At 58.2% G+C, this 21,858-nt stretch overlaps 1 protein-coding gene across 1 annotated transcript in view; it reads left to right on the plus strand.

Moving 5' to 3' along the window:
- The window catches only part of ARHGAP35 (Rho GTPase activating protein 35), a 107,757-nt gene extending 87,314 nt beyond the window's left edge, over positions 1-20,443 (plus strand). Inside the window, exons 4-7 of the mRNA XM_016155357.2 lie at positions 6,627-6,704; positions 8,420-8,551; positions 14,665-14,770; positions 15,482-20,443. Of these exons, the coding sequence (XP_016010843.1) occupies positions 6,627-6,704; positions 8,420-8,551; positions 14,665-14,770; positions 15,482-15,839 (674 nt within the window). The 3' untranslated portion in view covers positions 15,840-20,443. The remainder of the gene's footprint in view (positions 1-6,626; positions 6,705-8,419; positions 8,552-14,664; positions 14,771-15,481) is intronic.
- Positions 20,444-21,858: the final 1,415 nt, after the last annotated feature.

Raw genomic sequence — 21,858 nt, forward strand, 5'->3', positions numbered from 1 at the left:
CACCCGGAGCGCCCTTGGCAGGAGGCCTCCCAGCTGCTCCTGGCTCTGAACGTTCACAACTGCTGCAGCGTGCGGGCTGCTCCCCTTGCTCAGGGGTCCCACTCTCCGCTCCTCCGGCCCAGGCTGCCCAGAACAGGCGGTGTCAGCTCTAGGCGGGTGTAAAGTTCACCTTGTCCGTGTGGTTCCTTCAGCGCAGCTGCTGGCGTGTGCATTTTCTTGAAAGTCAGGAAAGAAAACAGAGCCTCCGTCCACAGAGTGACAGCTCGGAAAGGGCCAGCCAGATGCCACACCCGAATGACACCCCAGACCTGGTATGACGTGTCCATCTCTCCCCCGCCCCCACCCAGACCTCTCTCCCTTTCTCCTCAGCCTCGAGGTTTGTGACGTGGTCGTGTGTACACACCATGGCGTTAGAAGTAGCAAGCCCCAGTGCTTACTCGTGGGGCTCACACCGGGTCAAGCAGTCGTAAGAGAATGTCGGTGGCATTCTGTCGTGGGGAGAAAGGAGGTCTGGCATTGCCACAAACAGATCTTGACTGACGAGGGAATTACCGAGGGGAAACAGTGAACAGAGTGGCCCAGGAGGGGCCAGAGTGACCCGAGTGTTCAAGTCACAGGAGCCAGAACACGGTCCCCAGCACATCTGAAGCAGGCGGCAGCGGGAGGCCCGACGGGGGCCCTGCTGTTACCAGCAGCAAGACTTCGCCTCCAGGGTGAGGCCAGGACGCTGTCCTGCAGAGGGGGCCGTGCTCCCCTCTGGCTCCTGCTCAGCCCTGCAGGGGACAGACGAGACTGTCGAGTGACATGACTGGACGAGGGAGGAATGGAGACCCTCATGACCCGGAATAGGCCTGGCACCTATGGGCTGCGACCCACATGCAGCATGTAGGAAAGAAGGGAGCAGGGACTTGACACTGGCCGTGGCTGCGTCATATTTACATGCACATTTACATGACACAGAGGCTTTGTCAGCCAGTTCAGGTCCTGCCCCCACCACCCACCCAGCTCTGCGGCCCTGGGCAGGGAGCCTCCAGATGCTGTCCATAAAAAGGGAATAAAAATTATATTTATCTCAGGTTATTGGGTGGATTCACTATGATAATTCTAGCAAAGAGCTTAGAAAAGTGCCCGGCACATAGCCCTCAGCAAAATTAACATTATCATTTTGTTACCATTATCTCAGCGTGCCAGCCCTTTATGTTCTTTCTTGTGTGTGGCCTCAGTATTCACAACATCTCGCAGAGTCATCAATAGATAGCCCCATATTTCACGTGGCCCGAGTCCCCCGATGCTCTGAGAGGTAGAGCGATTTGTCCCCAGTCACTCAACCAGCCAGCTGTGACACAGCCGGGAGCAGACGAGGTCACTTTGGTGTCAGAGCCCATGCGTGTTTTAACTATTTTCTGTCGACCAGCTCCTTTTGGCTGAGACAGAATGGGCGGTCCCTGCAGGCGGGCGCTGGGCTGTGGGTCGCGATTGTTCCTCGCAGCAGCCTAGGGAGTCTAGGAGGGTGGGTGTGAATCGTAGTGCAGTCGGATGGATAGGATAACGAACCGTGTCTCCCTGACAGCTCAACCCCACCTGCCCGTTGGCTTCCCAGTCAGGTCCTTAGGGTGAGAGCCGCTCCTGAGCCAGGTGCTAAGGTCTCCTGCACGTGCCCTGGGCATGAGGAGGGCGGTCCCCTCTGTGACACAAAGACAGAGTGGGCCCCCTCCCTCTGTCACCCTGCTCTGAGATGGGGTGCTGTGGTGTGACCCTCTAACGGAGGGAACTAGGTGTACTGCTGGCACCTGACCCGGAAGGAGGCACTGTGCCCCTCCCTTAGACATCAGTCCTGTCCCCACGTGGGGCACGGGCTTGGTACCCGAGGGAGTTTGCTTCCCTCCCCAGGTTCTCTGCACTGCCCTGTCCCTGCAGCCTAGCCCGCCTGCGACCTGGACGCACAGAGGATGGCATCTGCGAGGCACATCTCAGCCTCGGGAGGTCGGCAGAAGTCGTTGAGCAGTTAAGACCCGGCTGGTGTGGGGCACTTGAGAGCACTTGGCAGCACCAGTTAAAGGACCAAAGTGCTGAGTTCTTCTGTCTAAATATAGAGAGTAGAAAAGAGTAAACAAGTCACAGTTTGTCTTGGAGGAAGTGTTGGTTTTGATGCTGGAAAGGAAACTCAGGAGGAGCTGGGTCTTGGTGTGACTGGCAGAGGCGAAGCCCTGCCGGGCAACTGTGGACAGGCCATGGACAGCGGGCCCAGAGCACCAAGCACGATGTGGAGCTTGGGATCCGAGAGGAGGAACGCATTTGGACCTTTTGGGAGACCAGACGCGTACCAGGGTACGGGCGGGCCTCTCCCGTGGCTTTTAAGCTCCTGCAGGTCACCCATCCAATTTCCCAGAGCCTCCAGGGTGCCAGGCGTCACAGGCTTCTCTCCAGAGCCAGCGGGAGCAGCAGCGGCAGCCACTCTGACAGGGAAGTCGGCTGAAGTGTGTCTGTTCTTAGCCCCTGGGGGACTCCCCGTGGCTGGCATCAGTGAGCCATCTAGCCACCTTACGCTGCCAACATAGTCTTGAGGAAGACCACACCTGAAAAACTCTTGAACTTACCTGCCATGTGGGTGCTCAGTAAACATTTAGTGAAAGAAAGAAGAAGGCCTCTTTGCTCTTTTCTCTTTGTTATTTTTTAACCTTTTTACGGAAGTCATACATGGTCAAGGTTAAAAGTTTCAGTAACGCATAAGGGTTCGCTTTACATGAAAAAGCAGTAATTGTAACAGTTTGGGGAAGTGCTTTGTTCCTAGAAACGCAGCTCCCGACCAGCTGCACCAGCTCCACTGCAATGTGTGGAAGTGCGGGAATCGGGCCCTGCCAGCCGGGCAGGACCGGGAACTTGAGGTGCAGCCCTGGGGCCTGTGTTGTAGCCTCCCTACCCCGCCCTCACCCCCGGTGGTCCAGGCCCACACACCCGGAGAACCAGGTTAGAGCACAGAGGTGAAAGGAGGTAGCCATGGCATCAGGTGGCATTCAGATGGCCCCTCCCACGTGCGGCCTTCCTCCTGGGCCTCTGCATCCCTGTCTCTCCACTGGGGCCAGAGCTCCAAGATTTGCAGGGGCTCCCAAGATTTGCAGGATGAACACGAAACGTGTGGTAAGCACTTAGCATTGTGTGTCTCACACATAGTGAGCTGAGCGTTCAGTGAGTGGCTTGTTGTTGTTAGCTTGCGTCCTGGACCAGGTATTAATCTTTTAAATGGCATCTCACACAGAGGGCTCTCTGAGGACGTCGTTTGAAAGTTCTGGCCTATTCCAGTGAAGGACAGGTGGAGCTGTCCGTAGTTATTTTAGCTGTCTAGAGAGTATTTGCCTTCCTGTAAATTCTTCACCTGAGCTCTCTATTCTCTCAAGCCATTGGAACAAGACCGTTCTGCATAACAGTTGTGCAGATGTTTGAAGATAGTGGTCTTGGCCATTCCAAACTTCCTCTTGTTCTGTTTCCAGAGGTTAACTTAAACATAAAATGTAGTAGGTATTTGAAACCTGTATGGCTTCTTTTTTTAAAAAGGAAAGAAAAAAAAAAGTCTCTCACCAAAACTCTGCTTGGTAATGGGTCTTTGGCGACCTCTGGTGTGTGGAGACGTCTCAGAGTTTAGGGTGAGGCTTTCCTGGGTGGGCCTATGGGCACGGAGTAGACATCCGGGTCAGGAATCTGTTGGTAAGGCGTGGGCTAGTCACCCATGGGTGTCCCGTGTATGCCCGTGGGTCCTGGGATGCACACCCCTTGGAATCTAGCGTCTCTGCCCCAGGGCCCCAGCCCTTTCTGCACTGGTCCGGGGCTCCCTGGCAAGTTGCTGGTGCTGCCAGGCGTCCTGTGTCACCCTATCCTCCCCTGCATCAGCAGCCCTCTATTTCACTAACAGCCTCCAGGGTGTTTGCAGTCTGCTCTAAGCCTTTATCTCATTTACTCGATGTCTAACCATCCTGACTGGGCAGACGGTCCCCTCTCCCAGGCTGTGCCGTGGCGTGGCACAGGGCGGCAGTAGGGTGGTTGTTTTAAAATGGGGTTTCGTAAACATGCATCCAGATGACAGGAAGTACGCAGCTGGTGATTAATGGATGCTGTGGAGCTGGCCTTGCACTTTCAAATGCTTTCCTTTCTGTGATTGTGTATCTAGTGAGGTTGCAGCAGGCCCACACCTCCCATAATTTCCAGGTAGCTAATTTGCGCTTTGTTTTCTACCCGTGATGCCTGGGCAGGTGGTCATTAGGAGACGGTGCGGAGGAACCCTGTGTCAGCTGAGGTCGGCAGGGCGGTGGTGGGATGACCCAAGGCTGCCGGGCCTGCAGCTGAGCAAGTGCCCGCCACACTAGGGCTAGGGAACTAGGGGCGGGTGTGTCCTGGGGTTGGAGAGAAGGCTGCAGGGTGAAGGGAAGAGTGCGCAGAAAGTTGGGGGTGGAAGGCTCGAGCCCACTGACACCCAGGGCTGGCCCGAATGCGGACGGTCTGCTATGTAAGTGTGTGATGAGTGTTACCTGACATGTGAAATGGGTAGTAAATATGTCTGATGACAGTTTAGAAAAGGCACTGAGAAAAGAGACCGCTGTAAGACTACTAGCGGGATCCGTCCCTGATTTCCGGCCTTCGGGGTTGACAGCAGCAGGGGATGTGCCCCCCGCCCCCACCTGAAGCCACTCAGTGCTGAAGGCCAGCGAATGGCGCTTGTGCAGTGTGTCATCTGCAGGAAGCGGCCATGGTCTGGGCTGCAGCCTGCCGCGGGGATGTCAGGCTCCCTGGGACAGAGTGCAGGCAGGGGAGCGTGAAGAGCCCAGGGAGTCGGCCACCCCACTGCCGTGTGGTTTGGGCTGAGGACGTCACCTTTCTGAACCTCGCTTTCACATCTGTGTTCTCTGCAGGCAGTAGCCCCTACCACGGGGGTGGGGGAGATTCTGTGGCATCGTCATTCTTAATGAATGAGTGAGCGGCAGATGGACACAGGACAGCAGCTGACTTCGTGCACAGCACAGGGAAGTGTCAGCTCCCAGAGGGAGGGTGTGGGGACGGTCACCACTGAGCAGGGCGTGTCCAGGGAAGCATCACCACTTCTCGCGCGTGCAGCGATGGCAGCTCCTTCGTCAGGGTGTCCTTGGGGCCAGTGCATTAAACCCCTTTCCTCTGGGGTGAGATGCCTGTGTGCGGTTAACAGCTTTTAAGACAGGGAGCTGATGACTTTTGCTACGGTGTTCTTCAGGGTACACTTGCTCCTCATCTGGGCCCCAAAGCAGGCGGGAGACCGCTTTATCTCACCCGATGGGCGCCTCTCCAGGGGCGGCAATTACAGCGATGACGAACGTGGGGGGCCCGGTGTTCACACACACACACACACACACACACACCCGCTGCCCACCCCGCCTTCTGACAGTCAGCGCCCCTGCAGCCAGCCGGCACTGCACAACCCACCATCAGAGGGCACCAGGGTCGCACTGGTCGCGATGTCCCCCCCCCGCCCCCCTGAGCATTCGCAGGGATTGCACTGTCCATTAGACTGATCTGGGGGCAACGGGGGACTTCCCGTCCCTGGGGGGAGCAGAGTCGGCGGACGGTGCTCCTCAAGGCCCCTCCACGCAGAGTGGGGTGTCCTCTGCCCCCGAGGGTGAGGCAGGGTGGTCCACCTCCCACTCCGCACTTCACCTTCTCAGGTGTTGTTCAGCTGAATGCTGGCGTCGTTTTTTCCCGTTACCTCAGACGATACACCAAATAAGTTCCAGGAGGATCACGGTGTGAAATGTTAAAAAAAAAAAAAGAAAGAAAGAAAAAAAGAACAAGAAGGAAGAAATGGAGACTATCTGATCTGAGAATGGGAAAATTTGTTCTAAGCATAAAAACAAAGATGTAAAGAAAATGATGTCTTGAAAATCTATTTTAATTAAGTACTTTAAAAAATTTAATACACCAAAGTAGAAGACAGATAACAAAAGGGGGGGAAATGGGAAAATGTAAATGTTGATGACATCAACGTACTTACCTCCTTAATATTCTAAGGCCTCTTTGAAGTACAAAATGAGAACCACTCCTGCAGGAAAATGAACAAGAGCGTGAATAGGAAATTCAACAAAGATACACACTGCCAAGAATCTGTTCAACTTACTAGCTACCCGAAGAAACAATTCTTTGTAGTGGGAATTTGGAGAAACCTAAATGATTAACCTTATGACTATATTTGAAGTTATTGTAAACTTTGATGTCTTTAAAATCATATAACGGATTAAGAATATTAAACAATTAGAATAAGTTCACAACATATTTTGTAAGTGAAAAGGGTGGGTTAAAAACTAGTATTATCTCCATTTTGTTAAAAAAAAATTAAAATTCAAGAGTGTACTTCAGAATGTGCACCAGAAGTTATCTTTGGCTGATGTACTTCTTTATTAGTGTAATTTTTACCAAAAAAAAAAAAGGCGTGGTTTTAAGTTTTTACATGAAAAAGGATGGAGGAAGCGGGTTGAGGCACCATGGAAAGTCGGGAGTGCTTGGTCCCTTCCATGTCTCGCAGTGCAGTGGGCGCCTTGTGGCCCCTCCCCCATCCTCATTCTCTGCTCCCCACACCCCACCCCTAAAGATGCCTGCTTGTATCTCGGCAGGACTGAGCACCGAAGGCATCTACCGGGTCAGCGGGAACAAGTCGGAGATGGAGAGCCTGCAGCGGCAGTTTGATCAAGGTGAGGCTGCCAGGGGAGCCCCTCTGGGGAGCTGCCGCCTGGCCCTGCGGGGGTCTGAAGCCCTCCTGCCGCACATGACCCCAGAGCAAGAGGTGCCAGCTCGGTTACTGAGAAAGAGAAAATACTTGGCCCCTTGTCACACCTCCACAGAGGAGAGGGAGCCAGGCCGTTAGCAAACGACAGCAGCGCCCTGCCAAGCCCGCGCTGGTGGCTGCTCTCCTCTCACCACCCACAGACACCACTCACATCACCTTGGCACGTGCCTCACTCACTGCTCGAGGGCCTCGCGTCTCTGGGACCGAGCCACACAGGTGGTTGCAGGCACGTGCTCGAAAAGTTGGCTTAAGAGACAGTCCTGTCTTGCCGGGGCCCCAGGTGTGTCCGCTCACAAAGTCCCTGCACAAGAAGGCGAGGGAGCCTTTGGGATCCACTGAGCCTGGGACCCAGACGCCCAGTGCTGCGCTCTTGTCAGACTCACTCTTGGCAGGGACCCTCGTGCCCTAAGCGAGGTCACCTCTGAGAGACCAATTGTTGTCATCCTAAGTCTGCCTGAAACTGAGTGCCTGCGGGACGAGAGGCCCACACCCCGACCAGGAGCAAAGGGGCCAAAGCCATCAAGTTCTCAGATGTCACTGGCCAGAGAGCACAAGAGGCTCAGGGTCAAAGTAGAGTCCGACTCAGCGTATGGCTGGGCCTGCGGAGACCGAGCCAGGCAGCCCGTGCGCAGCCAGGAGCAGACACTGCCCGCGCACCCAGGGGCCATCGGACTCTGCACGGTCAGTCTCCGCTCGCCGGCAGTAGGAAGAGGTGACACACGAGGAAAGGGAGACACCTGTTCATCTTGCAGGATAGGAAGCCTGAGGTCACAGCAAGGGTGCAACCACACAGTTAGGTGCGCACTTGTGTGTGTGCAAGATTCTGTATCACAGGGTGTGCCCCCACAGTGGGAACCGCTGATGGCCAGCGGGTGATCCTTACCAATTGGGAATGCAGTGAGTCTGAAAAGAAAAGTTAAAAACAGGTCAGTGGCATCGTAAGGTGGGAGGGGCCAGAAGGAGAAAACAAATCTCTTTGTCCTACCACCAGAAGGGACAGTGATGGAGGCAGCAGTCAAGATTGTTGATAACATGACTGTAACCCAGCAGTCCCCCAACCTTTGAGGCACCAGAGACCGGTGCTCCTATGAGAATCAAATGCCTGAGGATCTGAGATGGAGCTGAGGCGGTGATGCTGGTGCTGGGGAGCGGCTGCAAATAGATGAAGCTCTGCTCGCTCACCACTCACCTCTTGCTGTGTGGCCCGGTCCACAGCCTGGGGGTTGGGGACCCCGGCTATAACCCACCGTGAAAAGTGAACTGGCCTTTTAGGAAAGCCTCCTTTTTTCCCTGAGGGGAGGCGTGTAGAGAAAAGGTAGCAACACCCCCAGGCAGCCACAGGGAGCCAGATGGCACAGACTGTGGGGTGCAGCTCCCTTGCCCACAGGGGGACCTTGAGGGAGGTGCTGGGTGTTGGCCTTTGTCTGTGAGCAGCTCCCAGAGGTGCCACCTCCTGTCTGGTCTGTGGTAATCCTGAGTCCCTGCCCAGGCTCCAGGCCAGCCCTGGACTGCCTCCCAAGGTCCTCGGGGTTTCTGCGACGCCCCCAGCACTGGGTTCGCCTTCGCCTCTGCCAGCTCAGGGTCCTCAGATCCTCACTCTCCCAACTAACTCCCTTTCAGACCACAACCTGGACCTGGCAGAGAAGGACTTCACAGTGAACACGGTGGCTGGGGCCATGAAGAGCTTTTTCTCGGAACTGCCCGACCCCCTGGTCCCGTACAGCATGCAGACCGACCTGGTGGAGGCTCACAGTGAGTGGGGCGCCCCTGCCTGGCGCGTGCCTCCGACCACTCCATGTTGGGGCGTGGAGGGGGGCAGCACCACGGGGACAGGCCCTGCCCTCAGGGTGGCTGCTCTGGCTCCTGGAGCTGAGATTTGAAGGCCATAAGGAAAGGGGACTGACAGGATGACACCAAGGGACCCCAAGTGAGGCTCACAGCGGTGCAGACCACAGGTGCCTTGGAGGGTTAGAGCAAGAGAGTCGCAACTTCCCCCACACCCCACAGTTTAAGAACCCACGTGGTTGTCAAGCCAGGTCTGATCCCTGCCCCTCTGCACACAGTGTCACCTCCCTGATCCTTAGCTCCTACGTCACTGTCCCTCCTCCTGTGTATGAAGCGAGACTGGGAAAGGTCCAGAGGCGAGGCCGTGAGCAGCAGCCATGCCTTCTCCCCCCGCCCTGTGCTCCGGCCCGGCCTCTGAGGAAGCCAGTCTCTGGAGTGGTCCTGACTAGATGCCACTTGGGGCTGCAGCAAGTTAGCTCCTCTGATTTTAAGAGGCACCTTTGCATGCCGTCCCGCCCGCCGGGGCCTTCCCACCAGGCGGAGGGGCCGGAGCGCTCAGAGCCCCAGGACAATGCGGCGCTCTCTGCGTTTTGAAGCCAAAGGCCACCGCAGAAGGGAGGGAGTACCTTTGCCAGCAACAGGGGGTGGGGAAGAGGGAAGTTAGGCGTGTTCCTTGGACCCCAGGACATTAGTCTCATCTCCTCACTCCCCAACTCAAAAGAGGGAGCTCCGAGCAGACACAGTTCACTCACTGGACCGATGGCGTTGTGAGGTCACACACAGGCCAGCAGGGCTTCCAGGCCTGCGTCAGTCACACTCTCAGTGGCTTCAGGGGGAGAGGCACTGACAAAGCCGCTCCCCCCATGTGTGTGTGGGGGGGGCCATGGCAGCCCTTCCCAACTGTTTGTCCCCTCACCCTGAGGGCCCTTTCACCTTATTTAACCCTTATTTAACCCACACAGTCTTGGGGTTAAAACTGTTCACAGCCCTGATCTTATCGGGCCCAGGGGAGGCAGCAGGAGCACAGGTGCTGGGACAGCCTGGACTGCCTCGCGCGGCCTCCTTCCCCAGCGCCTTCTCAGGGCCGGAGTCAGGCTTTCTCCATAAGCGATCAGGGTGGGCACGGGGTGTGCACAGGCTCCGGCATCTCCTCCGATCCTGCAGTGGAGGTAGAGGTCCTCCCAGTCACTTCTCCAGCTGGCTCTAGGCCGGCCCAGATGTGAAACACGGAGGAAACCTCCATCCAGAGCCAGCTTTCTCTCCACCTGCGCTTGTCCCTGGGTGCAAGTCAGGAAGAGGAGGTGTGGGCCAGTTCCCAGCTTGCTGGGAGCTGGGGGATTCCTGTCAGCATTTGTCTTGACTTGGCGCCATCTAGAGGCTTGTAGAGGCCTGGCACCCTCCAAAACCCCATTGTTTCTGCGGGAATTGCTGACATGGCATCTTTTCATCTTTGGATGGGTATGGGGGGCAGGAAAAGGAGGTGTTACTGATAGGGAACAGGCTGCCCTGCCTGCAGCAGCTTCCGCCGGCCTCCAGTGCTGAGGAAGGGAGCTTCTTGCTGCTACTGAAGCCTGGAAAAGGGTGGGGATTTTCCGCTTCCTCTTCCCATTGTTGTTTCCTGTGCCCCAGGCTAGTCAGCTGGAGCTCCCAGTCTGGACCCTGGCGTGGGGAGTGTATCTCCCGGACCTGGTGCCTCAGCCACAGCGGCTGAGTGAGGAGATGCCGGCCAGGCAGGCGGTGCCAAAGTTAGTGTTAAGAGACCTTGTGGAACAAAGGTTCTCCAGCCCAAAAGCAGCTGTTTCAGCCTTGCCGGGTTTCCATGGTAACATCAACTCGACCAGCTCATTTCACTCACTGCCCAAGTGCAGTTGTGTCTGTGTTTAGGGCTCGAAAATGGCTTCACATCCCATCACAACAAATACCAAGGTCACTGTCAAATGGTTTTGTTAGCTTCAGAGTTTCACAATATTGAACAGTCTTGAAAAATGTGCCCACAAAATAGGTTTTTATGATTATTCACCAATTATCTTACTACCACATTCAAGGTAACGTGTGGGAGATTCAGAAATGAGTAACAGCATACCTCTGGGGAGTGGCAAGCTGGGGCCTGACCTTCTGTGCTGAGACACTGTCCCTGCCCTACCCGGTGCACACGTGAGCTGCCAGACAGATCGACACAAGCTGAGCCCCAAGTGCAGAAAATGCACTGAGGATGGAGGAGAGGGCTTCATGGAAGAGGTGGCACCTGGGCACTGGCCTCGGGAAGCACCAGGGTTTCGGGAGGCAGAGAAGAGTTCAGACTTCCCCGTTCCCTCCCGCCCTCTCACCCCATGTCTCTTCCTCTCACAGCACCCCACCGCCCCCGCCTGGAATCCCTCCCGTCCACCCAGGCCCCGCGGGCCCTGTCCTGTGTCTTCCGTGCTAGAAGTGTCCTGGAGCTGACTGCGTCTCAGCCCAGAGGGTCTGAGCTGAGGACCTTGGGCTCCAGGGTCCCCTTAGCCCGTAGCTCTGCCCGCAAGTTCACATGCGCATTGGAGTTCATAGAGAAGGCTGGGAGCTTCATCAGGTTGTTGCAGGTGGGGGGGGGGGGGCATGTGACCCCAGTGGCCGAGGATACTCGCTTTCCGTCTCACCACCCCATTTACCGATGAGACGGCTTAGGGCCAGTGGTGCTGCATGATGGACTTGCGTGTCATCAGACAGACCCGCCTTGCTGCTCGCTGGACCCTGGTTCACATGCTGCCTTGTGATATCGCCCGTTCTGGGATCTTGCTTCTTGTCTGCACAGATAGTTTCTGGAGGTCACGAGGGTGTTCCTCACTTCCTAGCACGTGTCAGGCCCTGTGTGGGGCGGACAGATGCACAGGCCCTGCCCCGGGCTGGTGGGTAGGAGACCTTGATCAGGATATGCAAGGTCGCGCCTTCAGGAAAAGGACACCCAGCATCTTCCAGCCTCGGCCTTGGAGTTACTCCCCACCTGAGGGGTTGCACCGGGCGAGCCGCATGCCTCACTGCGGGGTGTGGCCCGAAGCCGGGCGTTGTCCCTTTTTGGTGGTGCAGGTGTGCCAGCTGGTCAAAGGCCATCCAAGGTTTGCCTGTAGGTCCCGAGTTGGGTGGCAGCAGATCTGAGCCTGCAGTCTGGTCAGCATCCTGGGTCTAGAGCTAGCCGCAGTGCCACAGTCAGGGTGAGAGGCACATTTGGGTTCAGCATTCCTGGCACTGATTTGTGTGACCTTGGACCAGTAATTTTACTTCTTTGTGCTTTGGTTTATCTGTGTATACCATAAGAGATACAGACAGCTAGTCCCTAAGGTCCCCGGTGGCCTCTGGCTGTCTCTTCTTCTTCCTCCTGAGCTATTGGGGTCTCAGTTCTAAATTGCCTGGCCCATGTCCAGACTCCATCTCAGCTCAACTGGCCGGAAAATACCTTTCCTGAACTATCTTGCTGTCTAATTTTGAAATATGGCACGTTAGCTGGGGAGGCCAAATCCCTCTAAAGACCTCCCCCTATTTCAGAGAGGATTGTTAATGTTGGAGAGGGGTCTGCAGCCTGGTGGGGGGCAGGCGATGCAGAGCAGGTGTGCTGGATGGGGAGCAGGGCATGGCTGCCCACCCCTCCCCCCGCACCTGCACCCTCAGCGTTGCCTGTTGAGCGGGTTTTCTCGGCCAGCACGTGGGGCAGACCCAGCCACACCTTCTCTTGCAGTGCTGAGACCTGCACAAATAGCAGCTGAGGCCTCCTGCGGACATGCCAGCCTCCCTGGAGGCGACCACCATGAGGAGGCCCCTCGGCACTGGCGAGGGTTCGTAGTCAGAAGGCTGTCAGCAAGGTGGGCCTCGCCTCGTACTGGGTGACTTCCTGTCGCCCTTCTCGATGGCCGCCTCCTCCCGCCACACACTAGATGCTCAATGCTCGCGAGTGCCTGCACCACACAGCTAGCGGGAGGAGGAAAGGGACGGGGGCCACCTCGGTCCTGCAGGCACCTCGCCATGTCCAGAAGGAGACCGGCGTCCTGGGGCTGGTCGCGAATTACCATCGAGGCAGACTCTGGAAGCCCAGCGTGCCCCGCCCCCGAGGGGGAGAGAAGCGGTGCTGCTGGCTGCCCAGCAGACAGGAGGGAGGGGGCGTCCCGGCGGCAGACGTGGCCTTGCCAGCCCCGCTTCCTGCCCCCGGTCAGATGGGAGGCTGAGACTCAGGTGAAGGCGCTGCTATCGAGGGCCCAGTGAAAGCAAACACAGCTGTGTCTGTCACATGGGCTGCGGGAGAGGCCTGAGCCATGTCACACCTGGAAGGGCTAGAGCCCCACACGTGCTGCTCCTGCTCCTCGGTTCCCCGCTCATCCTCCCAGAGCACCCTGCTTCTCATAAGTAAACATTTTCTTGAAACTTAACAGGAAAGGATTTTGAAACTCAAGGCCAGAAAGAGAGTTTACCCTTGAGGTTGAGCCCTTAAATCCTAGGTTCAGAGAGATCTTGCTCCTGTCAGCAGGGGCCCCGCATAGCGAGTTCCTGTGGGTTTCTTTAGTCGTTTTCTAACAGACCAACATTTCCAAAACACTTTTCATCAAGTCGCGAAGTCCGTGCAGCTTCACCGCACCGCCGCCCGCCTGTGAGGTCTCGCCTGCGTCCCCGCCCGTCTTTGCCGCGAGGGTCTCTGACAGACTGACGGATGGACTAGCATCCAGGTTCTTCACGGGGGGCTGTCACTGAGTCAGGGGGCACCGTCATCAGCCCCTTTTACAGATAAGGAGGTTGACACTCAGACGTGTCACTTCCTCAAAGTCACACAGCTGGCGTGTGTCAGAGACAGGATTCGTACCCAGGACCACCACGCGGTGCTTCCGCCCTGCCAGGCCCGCCCCCACCGCACCAGGTTCCTCACGTGCTCCCCCAGACGGTCGCTCTCTGGGTTCAGCGCCAGCTACAGAGGTTCCTGACTCAGAAGCCACAGGCTTCCTAAAGAATATGTGGGTCTGGGGAGTCTGCAGACCCCCAGGAATCGTAGGCATGCTTGCACATGTCTTCTTTGTGGGGAGAAGGCCCAGCGCTTTCCTCCATCCCAAAGGGGCCTGTGACCCCAAACCAGTTAGCATCGCATTTCTTAGCGGAGCCCGTCCACCCAGCCCCACAGCCCTCAGTGGTGGGTTAGCTGCTGTCCCTCCACGGGATGGCCCTGCTCTTGTGTTCCTGAGCCCCTCAGCCCTGGAGGGAGCCTCCCCACACTCGGAAACCTGTCGGCCACCAGGCTCCACATGGGCTCTGGACCAGGTCCGCTGCCTCGCCCCCACTGGCCCTCCCTGCCAGGATGGACCGGGCCCACTCGGGAGGAGTCCGGGACCCCCGGGAGCACAGCGGTCAAACGCTCAGTCTCTGTCCCCTCTGCAGGCCTCACACGTGAAGTGGGGCAACAGCAGCCTGTGCCGCGTGGGTCGTGGGAACGGCCAGCAGCAGGCTTGGTGCAGGTCACGCGCTTCGCTGGGGTCGGCTCGTTTTCCCCTCCCAGGACATCAGGGCTCTGTGGAGGGCAAAGCGCAGCTGTGTGCTTTCATGGACTGTGTGACAACCCTCCTCCAACAGAGAGATGTGAGGAGGGTCCCGGTGGCTCCAGGAGAAGGACAGAGCCTGGTCTTGTGACAGACTCCCTCCCTAGGCAGTCTGTCGGCGTGGGTGGGTGGCATCGCTCACCCGTCTGGCCAGGAAGCAGGCAGGCTTTCCACGAGGAGATGTCTGTCTCCAGGGGCAACCGGACGAGCACAGAATGGTGTTCTTTATGATGGAGTCTCTTTGGACCCTTGAGTTTTGGTGGTGGGGGCCAGGAAGCCCCTGGCACACAGCGTTCCCCTTCAGTGGGCCCCTGGGACCGAGGTAGGCTTGGGCTCTGCTCCCATGCCACTGCCAGGTGTGCACCCCTGGGCATAGGCTCTGTCTAAAGCCCAGGGCTGTTCTCCGAGAAGGTCCAGCAGCACTGCTAGGCGGCCGCCAGCCACTAGTCTCACCAGCTGCCCGGGACCCATATCTGCTTTGAGCCCCAGAACACCCACAGGCAGTGACCATGAAAGTCTGGTTTTTTCTTTTCTCAGAAATCAATGACCGAGAGCAGAAGTTGCATGCCCTTAAGGAAGTACTCAAGAAATTTCCAAAGGAAAACCATGAAGTCTTCAAATATGTCATCTCTCACCTGAACAAGTACGTCCCGGGGCTTGCCATTTGCTCTCCCTCCCCCAGAGGCCAGTTAGCTCGGTGAGGCTGGGCAGGGCTCCGTCCTTGGCCTGCCAGGGGCTGCTGGCCCCCTGCCTCAGCAGGCCACACCTGGCTCATCCTCCGGTGTCTGCCCCAGCTTTGAGGGAGGCCCATATGGCCTTGAGCAGGCCAGGTCCCTCTCTCCAGTATTCTTGTTTCCCCGGGATGTGACAGACACCTCGCCAAGAGTGGGCGCCGAGAATGGAAACCCCATCAGGGAGCAGGGCTGGGCTGTGATGGGGAGGCCTGTGAGCAGAACAGGCCTGCCTTCCTCTTGCTGAAGTGCTTCCCAGGGCTCTGCTTGGGACACTCATACTCCCTGTCCTGGCACAGCGAGAGCCTTGTCAGCCACAATGGTGATCCCAGTGAGAGTCCCTAAGACAGTCCGTCCGCCTCCAGGGCTTGTAGGGGCCTCCCATGAGCCAGGGCCTCAGAGCCACTCCTTGGGGGTTTGCTACGTGGGGACATGGGAGCAGATGACAGGGCACAGAGAGCTGCTTGGGCCTTTTCTGTCTCAGGCTTCAACTGGGCAGCCAGGGAGAGCAGCCAGGGTGACAGTGACCGTGAGCACATACATGGGACAGGGCACGGCATGGAGCCTCGACCAGGGCTCACTGTCCCAAGGAGCTCTGACCCTGCGTTTGGTGTCGCCCACAGAGTCAGCCACAACAACAAGGTGAACCTCATGACCAGTGAGAACCTGTCCATCTGCTTCTGGCCCACGCTGATGCGGCCAGACTTCAGCACCATGGACGCGCTCACGGCCACGCGCACCTACCAGACAATCATCGAGCTGTTCATCCAGCAGTGCCCCTTCTTCTTCTACAACCGGCCCATCAGCGAGCCCCCCGGCGCCACGCCCAGCTCCCCCTGCGCCGTGGCCTCCACCGTGCCCTTCCTGACCTCCACACCAGTCACCGGCCAGCCATCGCCCCCACAGTCGCCCCCACCCACCCCTCAGTCCCCGATGCAGCCGCTGCTCCCCTCCCAGCTCCAGGCCGAGCACACGCTGTGAGTCACCAAGGCCCGGGGCGAAAAGAGGCTCGATTTTCTCTCTGACGGGGTGGCGCTTGGTCTTGAACACAGCCAGGTCCGCTGGGGCAGGGTGGGGAGGCTGTCCACTCGCTCTCTGTCGCCTTCTCAAGATCTCAGCTGCAGCCCCAGCCAGTGTCCGCCACAGGCTGGGCCAGCGGCGCCCAAGCCCAGCGCTGCAGACCTGGGGCTGACTGCAGGCAGCGGCCGGGGGCCCTGCCCTTGGACACGGACCCTTTCGAGGACTGACGGGCCAGGCAGCGGCCCTGGTGGCCGTCCACACGCTCGCTGCTCTGGGACCGCCTGCCCACGCACACCAGCTGCGACGCCACCCACTGCCTGACAGAGCCCTGGCCTTTGCCAGGGGTAGGAGGTGGTTCCAATTGGGGCCACCCCTGGCAACCCCCAAGGAGACACTTCCATCTGGCTCGTCTGTCTCCCTACCTTCCACATCTGTGCCCCACCCCCATCGGCTGGGAGCCTGTCCAGCAGTCTCCTGGGGAACACAGGCCATGGCGCTGCCGCCCCAAGGTACAGTGCCGAGGGCGTCTGCCCGGCCACTCAGAACAGGGAGGGAGCTTTGTGCCTGGACCGAGAGAGAGTGACTCGTCCCTCCAGCCCCCATGCGCCCCGTCCGCTGCTCAGGCTTTGGGGACAGTTCCCTTCAGGACAGAGGAACACTGGAAGAAAAGTAAGAAAACCTGTCCAATAACTTAGAAAAACAACAAGGAAGAAACTACAGACCTCGAGACGCCGCTCTCCCACCTCTCAGAGGCAGACGGGTGCGCAGGGGCCCCGATATTTGTGACAGCAAATCAAGGATGCCCGGGGGGCGGCTGCCTGAGAACCAGTTGGGGGTCCCACTGACATCCTGTTATCAGGTCCGCATTCCCCAAGAAGAGATGGTCTGAGCCTTGGTGGGAGGAGCTCGGGACCAGCCTGGGACCTGTCTGCCCTGGAGCACTGCAGGCCATGGGGGCACTGGGGGCGGGGGCAGCTCAGGGTGGACTGGGGTTTCGTTGAGTGTGCTAGGTGTCGACGCGGAATCGTTCATTCTGGGGCAGAGTGCTACCAGCAGGGTGTGTGTGGGGAGAGGGCAGCGTGGGGAACGGAAGCACTGTGGCCTGCTGGTGCCCACAGGGGCATCCTTCATGCTTCCCAGGCCGGGAGACCCCAGAGGTCACCGGAGTCACAACACCTGCCTGTCCCACCACCACCCCCTCCTGTGGCCTTGCCTGCCCTTTCTGAGAAATGGCCTCCCCTCAGCTTTCTGGCCTTTCCACGGGCCCCTGGGAGAACCCTTCCCAAGCCCCCAACCCCTGGTGGCTGGGCTGTGGCCTCTGCCGTGGAGAAGCCTGACACTAAGGTGCCCAGGGCACAGGGTGTGGGGTGGAGGGCCCTCCCACCACACTGTCCTCTGGGTCTCTGCACTTTAAGAAGTAGCACCTGGGGTGTGTTCAAGGATGCCCTGGTCACCTCATCTGGGTGCCCTGACAAATTAAGAGATGCCCCCGAGAACTATCCAGGTACCCCTGGCCCCAGATGCTTCCGGCTGGCCGTGGAGAGCGGGGTAACCCTTGGCTCACGGGCTTCTTCCTCTGGTTAAGCTGGGTCCTCCCCATTCCTAGTTCTCATATGGCAAAATAAGGTGCTTGGGAAAACTAAATTATCCCTGCAAGTTTTACCCTCCTCTTCAGGAACCCAAGTCAAAAAACACACCTGAAGTACATGACCATTTATGTAAACGTTGGGTGACGGGTGTTTCTCTGGTGGAGCTGTGCCTGATGGTGTAGGTCAGGGTGGGCTGGAGGGTGACGTTCTTGTTCAGTTTTGACAGAGCTTGGCAGACCTCCAGGCAAGAGAGGAAGTTGCCCCCGCTGAATTAATTTGTCCTTCATTCTCACCTAGCATTGGGTTTGAGTTGACGCCATGGGGTGACCTGGGGCCACCGTCCCTGGTGTGACCTGACATAGCAGGAGCCCAGCTCCCTCCCGCTGCACAGGCTGCACTGCCACCCCCTCGGTGGCGACTGGCCTCTCCGCAGCCCCCACACCACGTGCAGCCTGGGCTCCGCACCAGGAGCTCAGAAGCCCCCGCAGGCCTGCCTTCCCATGGCACCCCACCCCGGGACTGCACAGACGCGCGCGCGGCAGGGGGTTTTTCGTGGGGGGTGGGGCACAGCAGCAGTGCTCGGCGTCAGCGTCCTGCCCCCAGACGCAGGTCGCCGCCAGTCCCGCAGCGCACCCTGGTGGCCAGCTCGAGCAGCCGTGGGATCCCTTCACTTTCCCAGGTCCTACCAAGGTTTTTGAGGTGCAGGCGGGGACCAGCAGCTCCCATCCCGCTGGAGCCACAGTGGGCAGGTGGCTTCGGGGTGCCTCTCAATTCCTTTGCTTACTCACGGACTCCACTGCCGCTGTTGGCTGGCCCAGGCCAGGGGACGTGTCTTGGTCATTCTGAGTAGTGCTGGGCCCTGGGTGTCCACTTCCACTCGGGGGCCAGAGTCCAGACTAAGTGGGTGCGTGGGTGGAGGGCTACAAAGAGCTGGGGCTTGCGTGGGAAGCTGCCTTAAACACGCTCCGCACAGCTCCCCACGGAGCTGGGAGGGTGGTGCGCACAGGCTGGCCGCAGCCAGAGGGCCGGCAGACCAAGGCCGCTGGTGCTCACCCCCGTCTGGCGGTCTGTCCACGAGACAGTAGGTGCCACGACAGCCGTTGGCTGTGCGCAGAGGCCAGTCCCGCCTTGCGGCCCTGGCCCTGTGCCGTGGGGGCTGGGGGGGCTCGCGGGGTCGCCCTGGACCCCTGGCCATGCCAGGCGCCGGCGTCACAGCATCCTGACGTGAGGGGCGTGGGGCGAGCTGGGTGGCGCTGTCTGAGCCCCGCACCCGCTGCTGCCGTGCTCTCCCTGCGTGACAGGAAGCCTGCCGCGGGTGACTTCCAGCAGCATGCAGCCCAGAGGGCTCAGGAGCGTGTGCCTTCCCCTCTCCCTGTGCCCGGCTCCTGGTGCGTGGGGGCTGGACAGACGTCCCCCAGGCTACGGGTGTCCCAGCCTCGACCCTGAGACTTGACGAACTGCAGCGTTAGTGATCTGACGTCATCTGCACCCCATTCTTCTCCCGTGAGAATACTGCTTTGGGGGTCTGCTAGAGCAGGGGTCCCCAACCCCCAAACCGCGGACCAGTACTAGTCTGTGTCCTGGTAGGAACCGGGCCGCCCAGTAGGAGGCGATGGCAGCCAGGTGAGTGAATCGACATCTGCTGGGGGTCGGAGGTGGCCGCCCCCAGCACCGCCGCCTCAGCTCCCCCTCGCATCAGCAAGCATTAGATTCTCATGGGAACACCGGTCCCAGGTGCCACAAAGGTGGGGACCACTGCACTAGAAGAAGAAGTCGTGGGCAGTGGCTGGGAAGTGTCGGCCCCAGGCTCTGAGGGCTCTGTTCAGCCGGCCACTGCGCTTCCCAGAGGAGGCAATGCTGGGACTCGGGCGTGTTGCTGGGGACCAGCTTCCTGTGCTCCACAGACCTTGTGAGTCAAGGGCGTGGCATGCCATGGGACATGGGAACGGAACGGGCCCAAAGGGCAAAGCCTTTGCCTTGTCTCCGGGGACAGGCACGACACTCATTCTGCAGACGGGGCCGTCGCCCTCGCTCCTATCGCTTGGCAGGTTCAAGCCACTCTTTTGCACTTAGGTGGAAGGACAGACTGAGTCATGTGTGCCAGAAACCTAAGTCCCGTCTGGGACTGTGCTGGGGACGGCAGCAGGGAGGGGTGGTGTGCGGGGAAAGGCCATTCTCTCCCGAGGCCTGGGCGTCCCCCGGGCTGTGCCTGTGTCGCTGTCTGAGATGGGAAGGACCCTTCCCTCAGGGAGCCGCCCGCCTGCGGACCCCTGGGGGTCGGAGGTGGCCGCCCCTCTGCTGTCAGGCCGCCAGCCCACGCAGCCGCGAGGTCACACTGTCGGTGTCATCGAGACGGGGCATAAGTTATTGTTTGCATAAAAAAGAATCATGTTCCCTGTATACACTACAAAAAAGGAAATGTCTGAACTGTATGGGAATAAAACTTGTTTGAAAATTTGGAATAGTGCTGCTGCCAGCTTATTTTTCTGGTACTTGTATTTTCACATGTTAAATGATCTTTATATATGTTGAATTAACAAATATTTTGAGTTTCCTGAGAAAAAAAATCATTAATGGTATTGAAATGTGTTAGTAGTCTGGCCCCGTGCCCAAAATTCTGTTTCGCAGCAAAAGTGGAGAACTGTATGTGAAGAAAGTTAACAGTTGCTTCTTTGTGTTTTAGGGGCTTAACCAGGACACGCTCTAGGTGGTGGTAGGAATGTTTGCTTAATTTCCAGACTCTTTTTCTTTGAACATGTCGTGGGTACCTTGAGGCTCCAACCTGGCTAGTGCATGGTCAGCCGTCAACTAAGGCTGAGGCATCTCTGACTGAGGTGTTCTGCGTTTGGTTTTGTTTTTTAAAATCATGTATTTGCTACAAAGTATTGTACTTGTCTCAATGGGAATGGTGTAAAAACTGAAAAGGCCTTATGTGATATGTATCATAGTCAATAAATCCGTCTTGTAATAAACCAACCCTGAGAGAAATGACGGTGGCCCCTCCTGCTGGGCTCCTGGCCCCCAGCCTGGTGGGGACACTGGCTCCATCCTCAGAGGTGATGTCCAGGGACCCTTCAGCAGGAGCAGTCGGCTCGGGCCACAGAGAGGGAGAATGCGTTCTCCCGCAGAGCCGGGCCCAGGGGAGCTGCCGTCCCTGTCACCCCATGCCCACCTCTGAGCCCACGCTGCTCCCAGGGCCTGCCTCCCGCTCCTGCCACAGAGTTGACCATTGCCCCAAAATCTACGGTCATTCGTGTATTTTAAAGTCATCATCCAAAGCACCAGCCACGGACCCCTGCAGCCACGGGGACCCAGCAGGAGAGTGGGCCTGTTACTGTCTCCGCTCTGGCCCCTGCGCCTCCAGAGAGGGAGGTCGGCTGCCTCCCAGAGAAGCCTGGCCCCCGGGCTCAGCCTGCTCTGTCCCCTCCCTTCTAGGCTCCTCAGGCCCACCTGCCGCTGTGGCCTTGCTGCCCCGCTGCCTCCTTCCTGGTTCAGGCCCCAGTTCTAGCTCACCTGGACTCTTGACAGACCCCCACACCCTGAATGGCCTCCCTGCTCTCAGTCACCCCTTCCGGCCCACCTTCATCACATCCCAAAGTTATTCCAGAAGGAAGACCTGGCTTTGCGTTATTCATTGCAAGAGTGGGAACTCCTCAGTATAAGACACCTGTCCCCTCCTGTGCCTGTGACAAACAGGACTCGATCACGACACTCCCGCAGAGCTCAGGCCCTCCACTGCTCCGGGCGGCCAGTAGGCAGGAGCCGGCACCAGAGACAAGAAGCCACCCGCTTGCACGGGTTTCCTGCCGAGCAGGCAGGCGGGCACCCACGGGACGCCCGCGCCAGGCCCCCTCCCAGTGGATCCAGCGGCCTGCCCCACTCTTCCATTCGGACCCCAGCATCGGTCCAGACCGGCCTCATCCTCCGAACACGCCTGCTGCCTCCCGCTTTGGGGTCTGGGCTTGTGCCGCTCCCTGCTTGGAATTCCCTCCATCCCCAGGCCTGCCACGCCTCCGCCCACCAACTCACCTCTCCGTCAACACTCAGTTTGTCTAGGAATCCTTCCCTGACCCATTCACACGTCGATTCAATTTGTTCTTTAAAAAAAAACAAAAAAAAAAAAAACTGCAGTACAGAGCTGGCAGTCTGTGCTGACATAACCTGTCTTTTTTTCTAGTTCTGTAAGTCTGAGCCATGCGGACTTGTACAGTGCACCTCTCGGCCCCTAGCCATTCAGGTCAAGTCCCTGCATGTCCTTCCAGAATGCACGGCAAAGGTCCTTGAGCATGGTAGGTCCTCAGTTTGTAGAGCTGGTCGGTCTCAGCCTTGCCCTTGACTTGTGTCTCTGTCAGCCAGCATCCCCCACGTGGCTCTCCAGCCCTGACCTCCAC

Source organism: Rousettus aegyptiacus, unplaced genomic scaffold (assembly GCF_014176215.1).
Source record: "Rousettus aegyptiacus isolate mRouAeg1 unplaced genomic scaffold, mRouAeg1.p scaffold_m13_p_14, whole genome shotgun sequence".
NCBI lineage: Eukaryota > Metazoa > Chordata > Mammalia > Chiroptera > Pteropodidae > Rousettus > Rousettus aegyptiacus.